Source organism: Callorhinus ursinus, unplaced genomic scaffold (assembly GCF_003265705.2).
Source record: "Callorhinus ursinus isolate GAN/ISIS: 27379988/994484 unplaced genomic scaffold, GSC_fseal_2.0 scaffold18, whole genome shotgun sequence".
Taxonomy (NCBI): Eukaryota; Metazoa; Chordata; class Mammalia; order Carnivora; family Otariidae; genus Callorhinus; species Callorhinus ursinus.
In genome coordinates, this window is record NW_027397080.1 from 31,540,886 (window position 1) to 31,554,735 (window position 13,850).

The 13,850-nt window shown below is 40.1% G+C and overlaps 1 protein-coding gene across 13 annotated transcripts in view; it reads right to left on the bottom strand.

Moving 5' to 3' along the window:
• Positions 1–1,165: 1,165 nt before the first annotated feature.
• The window catches only part of CAMTA1 (calmodulin binding transcription activator 1), an 868,902-nt gene continuing 856,217 nt past the window's right edge, over positions 1,166–13,850 (bottom strand). For 9 of the 13 annotated variants that reach the window (XM_073903391.1, XM_073903394.1, XM_073903389.1 and 6 more), the window contains one exon: positions 1,166–4,456. In XM_073903391.1, the coding sequence (XP_073759492.1) occupies positions 4,393–4,456 (64 nt within the window). In that variant the 3' untranslated portion in view covers positions 1,166–4,392. Of the gene's footprint in view, positions 4,457–13,607; positions 13,639–13,850 lie in introns of all 13 variants that reach the window. The other 4 variants (XM_073903390.1, XM_073903397.1, XM_073903393.1 and 1 more) reach the window with 1 other exon arrangement.

Here is a 13,850-nt window from a genome sequence, read left to right on the forward strand (position 1 = left end):
GGGGTATCTATCCCACGCGTCGATAGGGTTAGACTCCCTCTCTTCGTGTGCTCGTTTGGGACTCAAGTATTTGTCACTGCACAGACCGTACTACAATCTGTTTACGGGAGCCTGGCCGTGAGGAGCTGTGTTAGTTTCTGTATTTCTATATCCCCGGGCCCCGGCACAGAGTAGGTCCTCAACTTCTGGTCGGCTGTAGGCGGAGGCATAAATCCAAATGCAGTGAGTTACTCTGCAATGTATTTAAAGTTGTTACTGGAAGTATTCCTACCAACGTAGACAACGCCTACCTTAAAAAACAAAACAAAAAAGCAACCCTGCAAAGCACTGCCAGGTCAACCGGCAGGTGAGATGAGAAATGGAAACTAAAATACTTTTAATACCGAACTGTCTTTCCCGACGGTCAATGTAATAATTTGAAAAGGGAAAGGTCAGTGTGTATTAGAATAAACAAGAGTGTTACAGAGGAGGTGGGATTTGAGTTGGGTAAGTAGATAAGAAGAGAAGTCTCCAGGCAAGGGATGAATACACATGACCAAAGGCAGCAGTGGAAATGGACATGGTTTGCACCGCCAACCGGAAGGGGCAGGTTGCGCGGTACAGGTGAGGGTAAGAGAGAGTCAAGAGTGAGACTAAACAAGCAAGGAGAATGTCATTTAAATGCAGTGGGCTCCAGAAATCACTGGGGCCTGGTGGAGTTGGGAGATACCTTGCGGACTTGGTCTGGCAGGAGCATCCACACGGGACTCCATGGAAGAGGGACTACCAGGGAGACAAGATGACACTGCAGTGAAAGGAAAGGAGATGACGACAGAATTCTCAGAAAAGAAGATGGACATTAGTAGTCAGTTGGAAAATGCCTTTTCAAAAACAGCAGAGGATTTTAGCGGCAGTGGTGAATTTAGATTGGTGTCTTTATGTTTCAAGTAACTGGTATGTTGAGAGGTGCCTGAGAAGACCATGGAGAAGCAAGGGTTCTAGGGGCAGTGGCTTACGAAGACGTTTTTCTTTTATGGGCATGTCTGAAGCTCTGTAACAGTCGATGCCAAAACCTTTGTCTCTAGATCTAAGGAGATACATGAGATGATCTCATCTGGGTTTGAAGCAGGCCGGTCACCCTGGATTTCAGTATCAGGTAAAGTTAAAGCAAAGCACACACATAGTATGGGGAAATTTTCTTCATTTTTAATTTACAGCAGAAAGAATATAAAGCATTCAGAAAACATTTTCCATATTTTAAGGGCAATTCAAAACATTTTGCATGGTTTCCAGCAGCTGAGTTCTTCAACAGATCCATTGATTCAATGATGCTTCACATGCACAATTACAAAAATAAAACTTACAAAAAAGAAGACATCTAGACTAGTTTTACATGCAAGTCTCAGGGACCCCCCATTGGGCGCCAACTACTGTGTGGAACTGCCATAAGCGACCGTGCAGCCAGAGAGGGGTTCGAGTTATTGTCTTTATTTCGTTCACACAGTACAGCTGATTTCAAATGGGTAACAAGAATAGCAATTAAATCTTCAGGAGACAGAATAAGATTAGCTATTAATTTTATAATGAAATCCTACTCCTGGCACTTGGGAATTCAGATTATCCAAGAAAGCTGCGCTTACCTATCGTCTTATATTCAAAATTAAGATTCACAACCAAGGAAAAGCGGTCAGAAATGCTTCGTTTCAGTGGAAGTGCATCTGTACCTCACCTAGGATTCACAGTTGTACTGGTAGGCTACACGGGTAGGTTTTGAACCTACTTCCTATCCCCTCCGTAAGAACCCTCCTAATTCTATGTTAAGTCTTTATCTTCCAGAAGTTTCTAACTTACTTGGCTAATAATGTAGCATGGGAGACATTAAAAAAAAAAAATGAATAAGTCAATGTGAGGGTTAACACAAATCCACTGAGGTCATTACTCTTGTCAAAAGATCAGTTATTTGTACCATAATAAATGGAATAAACGTATCTAAATTCGGTACTAATATGGGGTATCCTGAAAGAGCTGGCTTTCACCTTCCTATTCCCATTTACGATACATTTGTGTGTTTGTAAATTACTCAATCCTACAGGTCAAATTGGGTAAAATAATAGGCATTTCGGGGCGGGGGGAGGGCAACAGCTGCAACATAACCCACACATTTAAAAACAAAATCGAGCCAGGTCAGTTTACAAATGTACAGGTGGCTACTGGTTGTGGGGCCGTCACTGTTGTCAAAGCTGATCACAAGCGGTAAGACATATACTGTACAGTAATCCGAGGTTGGCAGTGAAAGGAAGTAATTAAAAAACAAGTACAATTATAGAAAAGGCACCAAGAGCACTGACCCCAGTTTTTACCACAATCTTTTTGTATCTACCTTCCTTCTAAAGACACCAGTTTAAAAGCTTATTTGTGAATATTTTTAGGCTTCACAACGAGCCTTGAGTTTTAACTTACAGTTGGCAGCCAGAACCAAGAAAAAAACAAAACGAAACTGTTATCTCAGCTTTACACCAACTGATCCTGAAACTTTACCTGGGAATTTTAAACTGGCATCAGCAAATGCGAACTTTATTCTCTCAATTTAACGTTAGTAGTTTAATTTTTAAAAGCATCAGATTTCTTTGGCTCCTCATTATATGGAAAGAGTAATAGACCATGACAACCCTATGAGACCAGTTTGCATCTTTTAAATTCTTAGTTATTTTTGTGCAATTTTTGATATATTTTCTGATTTCCAGCAGGAGATATGAAAAACGTGAGACGTTTTCCTACTTTTCATACTATTTCTTTTGTCAGGTTCTGATCGTTCTAGGTGTTCTTTGTTGGAGTGAGTGGATGGTGTTAAGCTATATACGGATTCATCTTATGATTATCTGTTTAGCAAAAGTAACTTAATTTTCTTAAGCAATATTAGCATTCACATTACTTGGCACCATTGGCAAAAAAATTTTAAATTAAATAAAATAAACTCCTGGTAGCCAAAATTAAATGTAAACATATCCTTTTTTTTTTAAAGTAATGTTACTCTGCCTTTTATCCTAAGTCTAAATACAGTAGCTCTTTTTTTTTTTGTTTTTTGTTTTTTGCAGTTTAGTCATGCTTTAGCAAAATGTTCTTCTAAAGAACATTTAAAATAAAGTACTCTTATAGTGAAATAAAGTTTTTTTTGTTTCATTTTACAGACCATAGCCACTAATGCTTTGCTTTTGTTCATTTCTTTTTTCTTGATTTCATGCACATATCTCTTTGTTTTAATATATACAATATATACAAACAATACATCCACATTTTTTCTCGCTCATTCAGACAAAACTATACAAATAATTTTATCTTGCCATGTTATTGACCTTTGTGAATAAAATATTTAGCAATTAATATAATCCCTTTCAAATATTTTCTCACTTTCCGTTTCTATCTTCTATATATACACAGAAACTGCTCAGTTTGGATGAGATTATAGCCAAAAATATGGAATTTACTGGCCAGAACGCAGCACCACACTGATCTTTTAGGTGGCAAATGTCCAGGCAAGGTTTATGATTCCTTAGAATGACTACAGTTTCCAAGGTTACTAAAAAAGGCTCCATGCTGTACCAATTCTCTAAGTAAATCTCATTGCACATGAAAGTAAGGCCCAAAAATTAAAGTGCTGAGCATGACAAAAGGGACAAGATGATCACTATACTCGCAGGTCCTTGGGAGGTGGTGGGGACAAGAAAATAAATTTAAACTCTGTAAGCTGTTTCTCATTAGTTCCCATGCATTACCCGTTTACCACACACCCGCCCCTCTGCAAATTTCCACAAGACATTAAAAACCTGCAGATTTTAAAAGTTGCATTAAGTGTGCTGTAGAGATTAAAACAAACACAAATTAAAATAAAATAAGATCAGTGAAGGAAATGAGAACACACGGACCCAATAAAGATTTGTATGATCTAAGCCCTCCACTGAGAATCAATCCCAAAGATTCAGCTTCTTGGAAGTAACTGACAGGTGCAGGAGCAGCATTCTCTTTTGTTGCTAGTGCATCCCCACCTTTGCTTGTCTATATTTTTGGTATAAATATTTGTACAGTTCCACACGATGTTTGAATACAGCCCTATATGAGAAGGAAACTGGCTTCTTCCTAAGAAGAGGAAGCCTCTTTCAGTTCCTCGTGGTGTCTTGTTTTCCCATGATCCAACAGAAGATTGAGTTCCAAGATGTCTTGCTGATCAAATTAAAAGTTGTCCATGAAAGTGCAGATGCAATGACCAACACATTCCTGTTAAAATCCTGCAGCTGATCTCCCCAAAACTGCAGAGGGATTGTGTGTGTGCGTGTGTGTGCGTGTGTGTGTGCGTGCGTGTGCGTGTCGTTGCTGTCTCTGCTAAAAACAGAAATGAAAACAGTCTGAAAAGCAATGTCACATTGCTAAGGGATGCTGCTGTATGTCTTCAAGTTCCTTGGCCTTTCTCAACTCTTTCACTCTGGAAGAGAAACAGAACAGAACACCAGGTGATAGCTATATAGTGAAACCGTGGCCAGGTGAGGGGAAGGCCATTACCATTCCCTCTGAAGTGAAAAACCAAGACAAAACCCTTGGGAAGACTGATGGCAAAAGAAACTCCTGCTACACTACTGGGGGAAATATTCCAAGAGGAAGACATGACCCTTCCTGAAACTCTACTCTGCAGCGAGTGCTCTAAACACAAAGCAATACCGAAGTCTACAGCATTAAGTCACGTGTGACAGCAACGTGTTCATCTTAGGAAGAGTTAACTGTTCACCTAGCTTTCCTTTTTAGCCTGGTGGGACCACCATTAATGGCCGGCAATCCCAAAGGAGGCAAGTTAGGGAAACTGCACACACACTTACTTCGCGTCTGACACACCCAGGGATTGAACTGCTTTGCTCACAGACTCAAGACCGTCGGTATCTTGAAGCCGATCGGACGCCTGCACAGCTCGACTACTGCACTCGCAGTATTGTGGAGTCTTTCTGATTTTCGTTATTCCTTACCTTCCTCCCATTCCACATTGTAACTCTACAAGATGTTCAGGTCACTTCCCCTAGTGCTCCCAGATGGACAGCAACAGGGTGCTGTACCAAGCAGGTACACTTTGTGCTATTTATCCAACATGTTGTAGCAAACACATTTAAATGAAATTGTTATCAACGGAGTCATGGAAAGTTCACATCAGCAAATTACGTGTTAATGGTCTGGTCTCTGGTCTATAGTTTTCAATATAAAACTTTGTCTTGGGTTTTGGACATGGCCACCTGATGTAGGTGGGGTGCCAGGGAAGGGGTCGTAAGCTAGGTTATTTCCTTTTAGTGGCAAATAATGAAGATCTTGCCTTAATAGCCAAATGATCAAATGCGAGTGTGGCTTCCGGGTCTAAGTCCTGAAAGCAGCATGTGCGGGACAGGGCAGACAGCGTGTAGCTCTGCATACCGTATAATAACATTTGTTTCCCAAAATGGGGGTGGGAGAATGGGTTTAGGCAAATAGAAGCAGCAGTTTCTTGGGACACGTATACCCTACACCTCAACAGCGCAACAAGAAAAGGTCTCATCTGTTTTTCTCACGTGGGCCTATACAGAGGTCAGTAATCCCCCAAACACAGTTTTCTGATTCTCTAAGGATAAGGTTTCTGCTGTTATCTTAAGTGATACCAGTCAATTTAAACTCTATTCTAAAACAAATGCCACTTTACTTTCTAAAATTCTTGTTAACACTCAGGGGGAAGAAAACATTTTGAAAAGCAGTAGGAAGTTGCTAATATTACACAGGCTGGGCTTCAACGACCTGGCACATACGCTATTATAGCAACTTAAGAAGATTTACCACCTCCAAGCAGAATCATTTCTGAGTATTCTGCAAAGTTGATACAATCTCTTCAAAGAGTAGTTGCTCTCTTTCAGAAAAAAAAGCTTTATTATTTTATCATTAATACTGAAAAGAATTATCATGTTTGAAAACTTGCTTATTTGCCTGACTTATTGACTAAATACACCAGGTCCAGCCTGATCAACAGTGTATCTTCAAAACTGATGAAATCCTTCCTTAACAGGTACACTTAGAACACATTGCTCTCTGTTCGTAACTGGATCCAGGTATTATCTAGTTTTAAATTTTATAACTAAATATACCATGGATTGTTAAGTTTTAGAGTGATTTGGATCGTATTGCAGTACAGAATTGTGCATCATTATAGGTCCCTGATTTTGGACATGCATACTTGATAAATAAATGGCTTTTTAAAAATTGAAACATGCTATATTGTGTGTTCAATTTTTAAACATGCAGTATCTATACTAACAGCCCTCTGGCTGGAAAAATGCAAGGCATGCATTGATGCCACCTTTACCCCGGGCATGCAGAATCTGTACTTGTGCAGACCCAGCCGCTGAATCACCGCGAAAGGTGCATGCTCCTTCGGATGCGACATTTCATTTCTGCACCAGTACAGAACTCATTCACAGATATGCAAGAGTGACTCCATCCCCGATGAGATTTCTAGAATCTGAAGAATTCTGAACTCAAAATCTGACAGCATAAACACAGATGTCCACCCACAGTTTTTCTAGAGTGAAGAGGAACGATTTAAAAAGATTAAGTTCATCATTGAGATGAAAGAAAAAGGAGAGTGGATTATAAGCCAGAAATGTTTCATACAGTCTCAGACCAAAGAAGCTGTAATCAGCTGGTCATAGTGGGTAAACCTTAAACATTTTTCTTTTAGTTAAAATGGTCACATTTGTTTCTGCAGGGTTTTTTTTCCCCAATTTCTTTTGAAACTAATTAAAAAGTCAACTAAGTTTTCATGAGGTTTCAAAGTCACCATGTAAATACTCTGCTATAAACTAGCGATAGCCTCGCATGGCTCTAGGTTAAGGAGAGATGCATGTCCACACACAGAGATGACTACAGTCGTCTACACTGGAAAAAGGAGACGCCCTGATCTCCGACATGTTCTCTAGGCTTTCATCACTCCTCAGCTATGGTGGAGAACTTAGTTCTCAGTTTCAGGACGATGTTTTTATAGTGCGTTAGCATGATAAGTGATACCCGAATGGCTTCAAAGGCATAGGTTTTTTTGTTTGTTTGTTTTGTTTGTCACAGAAAGATGTTCAAGGAGGAATTAGGGAAGAGGAAGAGGAAGAGAAGGCTTCTGTTCCAATGGCTGTACAGGCTTAGTATTTGTTACCTTGTTTAGTCCTCCCAACACATCCCCGTTCTCTCCAATTTGTAAATGCAGAACCTGAGATTTATAGCAATGAAGCAACCTGCCTCAAATAATACAGTTAACAAGTGGCAGAGTGGGGATTTGAGCCCAGGCCTGTCTGACTTCACCTCTCCACTCTGCTGCCTCAGGAGAACAAAACAATGAAAAAACAAAAAACAAAAAACAAAAAAACCCAACTGTTACCGTATCAGTTTTTCCGAAGGCATTTGGAAAATCTCCATGGCATGAGAGGCGTACGTTTTTGAAAACTGGTAACAATTAACACCTATATTCCTAACAATTATATTTCCTCAACTCCGAGACGCTGTCCCTTATGAGACCTTATGTTGATTTTACTACGGTGTTGGGAGAACAAAAATTCCTCCACTTAAAATGCACTTATCAATTTTATAAAATGGATCTGAGATCTGAAAATAGTGGGAATAAGAACCAAGGAAAGGGAAGATTTTTACCCTCCTGCAATGTCCAACTGGCAGACTACATGGATGTCAATTTACCTCTCAACATTTAGATGAAATTGAGAGACTTTTACAATCTGCCCTACTGAAGTCATAAATGGAGTTCTAAGTTACTTGAGGGCAGATTATTAGGATAGACTAGAGGTACCTAATTTTTAATTTTATTTTGTTTTCAGTCAAATGTCAACTGGACAAAAAGTAATGTCTGAATGATCTATTGCCTCTAAAGAAACACAGAACAATTAACTATATCCCTGAAGTAATTTAGAACATTTGATACTCGAATTTTTGTTAGCAAATCTTAAAAAACAGATGTTTCCAATAGTTACAGAAATTTGTTGTTGCCTTGTCTCTGTCAGGACATGAATAACCACTAAAAGGCACATGTTAACTACACATACATCTGCCATGAGAAGGGTCATAAAAGTTTAGCTGTTATTACCTCTGGGCTTTTCTCCTGGCTTACTTATACTTCCAAAATGTGCTACAAGGAGTATACTTCTTCTGTAATAATTATTCCTGCTTGTCATTCTCCAAAAAAAAAAAAAAGTTTATAAGATGTTTTTCTATCCATCTGTTACTACTACACGTCTCACAAATGTTGCATTCACGTGACACAAAACACCCAACTGAAAAATTCAGTGGAGAAAAAAAAAAATTCAATTTTATAGTCCAAAACCAGCATCAACTAACTGAACCAGTGTCATCGATACTACCTGCATTATGAGCCATTTTTTTCAGTACACAACTTGGTAAATAGAGACCAGAATTTTTGAAGTTGGAATTATGCTTGAAAATCCAGTCACTGTATTTATAGAACTTAGAATACAGATGTTCAATAAACTTCTGTTGCGTGGTATATGCTATCTACATGCAGCTAATGGTTCCTGAGGTTTTGGTTCTCTAAAGGAATTACACCTGCGAGATTCATTCAGGACCAATAAAGAACCTAGCCTAAGAATGTCCTGGTCATCTAAAAACAAACCCCATTATAATTACGCTTGCTTCTGAATTTCTCCACGCAGAAGACAGAGCAGCCTTCCGTGGGACGGGACAGACAATGAACTGGGACAGAGGCTACAAGTCCTGTAGCTACAAGGCTCTCACGGCCGTATGGAGAGCGGCAAGGAGCATAGTTCTCAGCCTCCTGAAAGTACCCTGGAAAACAGTACTCCTACGACTGACTTAGAGGAGCAAGACTTTGACCTGTGACCATTCAACTATAAAAATTGGAGACACAATCCTGGATTTGCCCAAGCATTCTAGGCTGAAAATGATCGCCACTTTGGGATACTGCTGTAGTCTCAACAACAAGAAAAACAAAACAAAACAAAAAAATAAAAACAAAACAACCCCCCCAAGCCCCCCCAAAACAACCAACCCCCACAACAAAAAAACAAAACCAAAGAAAAAACAACAACAACAACAAAAAAAACGAATGTTGCATTCTAATGTACTGAAGTGATGTAGTAAGCAACAGCACTGAAAGCCAGCAAAAGCCCACAGGGTTTATTTCCGTCAGACGTCCAATGATAATTCATGAATAAATGAAGTAGGCCTGCTTCTGAAATTTGTAGCAAACAATGGCTCCATGGGTAAAGCATAAGGCAAAGCTGTTTCATTACATCTACTCAGGAACGCTCAGCCAGAGGAATGTTTCATGAGTCAGTGGATTTTAGCAGGTATATTCTTGCAATGCTGGACGTCAAAAATATACAGGGCAGCCAGATGTGGCTTTCTGGTTAGTTACCTGTTGCTCTGAGAGCTGCAATAGCTCGTGGGGAATTTAGGAAAAGAGAGATCTTGCCATTTTCCAGAAATCTCATTTGGATTGCAAAACAAAAAAGACAGAGAGGCCCAATAAGAATGACACAGAGCATGTTGTCTGCAATTTAACACACACCACTGTGTTCCAAAAATATTCATTTCCTAAAAGAGGCAAGTAAGACATAATTACTTTGGATATTTGAATTACATCCATGATGACACATCCCATACATTCATTTCCTACTCCTCACCAAATATATTGGGCCCCACTTGGGGACTACGGCTCATGTCAACTTTAAGGAAGTGTGATGTCACCGTGGTTGACCTAGAGCACTGTCTACGTCTCTCCATTAAGCAGCACACTTCCAGGCATCGTTAAGAGAATTGTCCCTTGGATTAAAGTATATACAACAAAGCAAAAAGTATAAGTGTAACCTGCAGAACTTGATAATGATCCGCTGAAGAGATTTCACAGGACTGCTCTCAAGAGTCAGCGCTGAAATCACTACTTACCCAGATAACTGGCACCATCTGGCCAAGTTAAGTGTTTGGAAACCCAGTTGTCAAATATAGAGAAAATCTGTTGCTTAAAAATTTGAGACCAGACAGTGTTACCTCTTCTTCTTCCAATTAGGGTTCTTTTATGCCAGTAGGATAGCTTTGCCCACTTTTACTGAACTCAGGTACTGGGCCAGCAACTTACAAAAACAGGTTATTGGAAAACCAGAATTCCCACTGTTGATGATAGTGCCTGTAGTACCTGTTCTAGGCGGCAAAGCCCTCTCATGGAAATATCATCCCGGGGGAAAAAAGGAATTTGTCTAGGAATCGCTTTTCACAGAGTAGTCTCTCTGATCTGCGAGAACACTTCCTAATACCCACAAAACCCAAATATCTTAAAGATAGAAGTGGAAAGCCATTTTCTAGCTAGAAAAAGAGGAATTGCCCTGTTTAGTTTCAGTACCTGGAGGATGAATCTGTCAGGTAATTCAGGTATTTGTTATTTCCTGACATATGAGGTAACTTGGTTTTCTGCTAGGACACTAAACAACACCCTGTTCAATATATTTGAAGCCCGGCTGGAAAGCAGGGTTTTCAGCAATGTGCACCTCAAAGACTTCTTCAGTCTCAGAAATCCTCCAGTCATTTTTTTTGAAAGTAGTAGAACACCTAAATTAACTGAAATAATAATTAAGACTGTTGATTTAAATACCTCTGTGCATAACAGAAGTTTTCTTTTAAGTGGACAGTTATTGTATCCAAGACAAAACAAATCCCTGCAAGAGTTCTTGAGAATTTGGAAACTCTATTTTATGTGGGTAAACTAGGGGCTAAGCCTGGATGAAAGGCTGTGTGAAAATAAGCTGATGCGGTGAAGGGTATTTGGGGCTCTTTCTTTGCCTTCCCCCAGTGAAGACTAAAAACTGGAAGACACAATGATATTTTCTGATCGCTATGGTCCTGGAATTAGCCTATTGTGCCTTAATTCTGATGACCGACATCACCTGCCTTTCTAGATGGTCTTCTGCTTCATCCATTCAGGAGGCAGGGTTCAATAATGTCTGACAAACACTGCACAACAAAATTTAATTCCTTCAGTTTTCAAATATTATCTTTTGATGTATCAAGCTTAAATATCTTAAATACGGTATACTTCGTACATTAATAAAATAAGTATATTAACTTCTTTGACATAAACTCCAGGAACTTTCCTCGGAGAATGCTCTGCCTCCCAAGAGTCATTTCAACTTGGGGACTGTTGGAGGAAGGGCCCCTGTGACTTCTCTGATGGAACAGAGAGGGAGGGAGATCTTACTGGTAATTAGACAGAGCCACAGGGAGAGAAACAGTACCGCTCTAGAATGAACCTGAGCTTCTCAGCTCCTCTCTCTCAAACTCCCTGGAGACTGCAGGTGCAGGGGTGTCAGGGGATTCCCGACTTTCCATGCCTGGGGAGGAGTTTTAGAAGCTTACGATGGAATGCAGCAGGTGCTAAAGAAGCTAAGGTGGGGATTCTGGTGTTGAAGAGCCTCTTTGGAAAATGTACGCTTAAAAATGATCACTGACATACCAGAAGCTAACAAGTTTCAAAAGTGCATAAGCAACCATTTTTACTAAATGTCGGTTCCTTGCAGCGACTGTATTAAGGGCACAGGCAAGATACTACCACTTTTAGCTAAATTGAATCCTAGGTCACGCATCTGCTCTTTGGGAGGTGTTTTTAAGTGGAAAGAAATAGTATCTGTGTATGCAGACAGGGAGAAGGAACAGAAAGAGAAAGAAATGGAGATCTGTGTCCCCTTTTACTCTTATGTTTTAAGCACTGTCTCCGAGCCAGCTCTACTACATGGGGCAACTGTAAACAACTGCCTAGTTCTCAAGAGGACTAACTGGTTAAATTTATAGAGGAGTGTAGCTGCTTCAGTTTTTTAAAAATACATTTTCTTTCAGTGACTATCCATGGTCTTAACCAGGTGAGACTTTGAGTCTTCTATAGGGATAGAATCTTGTTTTAGGAAGAGAAACTCAATTCTCCTGTCATCGTCAGTCAGCAAACTACAGCCCACGGGCCAAATCCAGCCCGATGAGTATCTGTGTAAATAAAGTTTGATTGGCAACTAGCCATAACCATTCATGGACGTTATTATCTACGGGCACGCACACGCTCCGATGGCAGAGCTGAGTAGCTGTGACAGCGACCGTGCGGCCCACAGAGTCCAAGATATTTACTAGCTTACTAAAGACTCTTAAGCAAAAGTTGGCTGGCCTTTGACTTAAAATATAACGGGTAAAATACCAGCATCCACATAAATGTACTTGGATGAAAAATATGAGCTCCAGAAACATTAGAAGTTTTAGATTTTTTTTTAAAGATTGTATTTATTTGTTTGACAGAGAGAGACACAGTGAAAGAGCACAAGCAGGGGGAGTGGGAGAGGGAGAAGCAGGCCCCCCGCCTAGTAGGGAGCCCGATGCGGGGCTCGATCCCAGGACCCTGAGATCACGACCTGAGCCAAAGGCAGACGCCTAATGACTGAGCCACCCAGGCGCCCCCGAAGTTTTAGATTTTTTGAATTATAATCTCTTCTCAGAAATCTTAAACATGACTCCAGTGTTACTGTAGGGTTAGGAAGGGAGGGCGCTGAACGTGGTTGAGTTGGCAGAGGTAACTCCCGTGTTAATTTTTTAAGTTCATCTTAAGTCTATAGGACAAAAGTTGTCAAATTAATCTACATTGAAATCTGATTTTGGTGAGTGGTATTCCTGGCTTTTAAATGAATTTCCTGACCCTAAATCCTTTACTGTAACTTCTGGCATGTCATAGTCCCATGTGACAGACACTTCTGCCTCTTGGGCATACCTACAAATCATCGTCCTATTCTAAAATCTCAAGGACATCAATAGCGTCTACCGGATACCTCTCCATTATCATTTCTTTAAAATACAAAGTCTATTGGAACATCCTGTCTTCACTGCAACATAGGATATACAGACTTAAGACACTTTACAACACGTTGTCTTTATATAGCGTTGCCGTTAAATTCTGGAAGTCAGGTTTGCTCGCTGTGTTATAATGAACGTCCTGCATTGCTTCTGAAAGGGCAGCTTCGTGTGCTGACTTACCTCACGGCACCAGGGAAAGGGAGATTTAGAAAATGAAACTAGAGGAACAGGGTAATGGGGAAATAGTAACTCTAAATAAGAAATGGATTCATTAAAAAAATAAAATAAAAAAAGGAAAAAAAAAAGCCACTATCACCTGGTGTGCTTTCTCGCTTTAGAAATTTGGACTCAGCAATAGTTGAGAGAATTTCATTGTGGCCGATTATTTGAATCACAAAGAACCACCTGCTGGATGTTTTCTTATGGTGCAGCCTTGTTTCAACTCCCCCAACTTCTAAGCATGCCCTGCAGCAGTTTCAGAAGGGCCTCCCTTTCTCTCACTCATGCATTTGTCCATCTGCTGTATGTGACTATTTCCACGTTGTATAACGTAGCAGTGTTAGTAATTAGGGTTAGTTTTCATTTTATCTTATTTCATTCAAAATGGATGTGAAACTTACTGGCATACCTAGGCTGCAGCCCCATGCAAGCAAGCAAAAAGCAAAATATTGAAAATGGAAGATAAAGGTAAACACTGGCTAGCAGGCAGCTAAACTCACCCTTTTGTACAGCCTATGGTCCACCAGGGGGCTTTAGACAGTAAAACAACACCAAAGAGCTATTAGCATGTGAGGGTCACAACAGAAACCTTATACACAGCTTTATTTCAACAATAACAAGAGAGTATAAAGTGGTTCCTTTTTTGGAAAGAAAGGAGAGTGGTGATGGGGTATGTGAAATGAGCAGGTAGTAAATTCACCAATTTATTGTGAGGTCTAAAAATGTGGGGGTCGTATGACTTA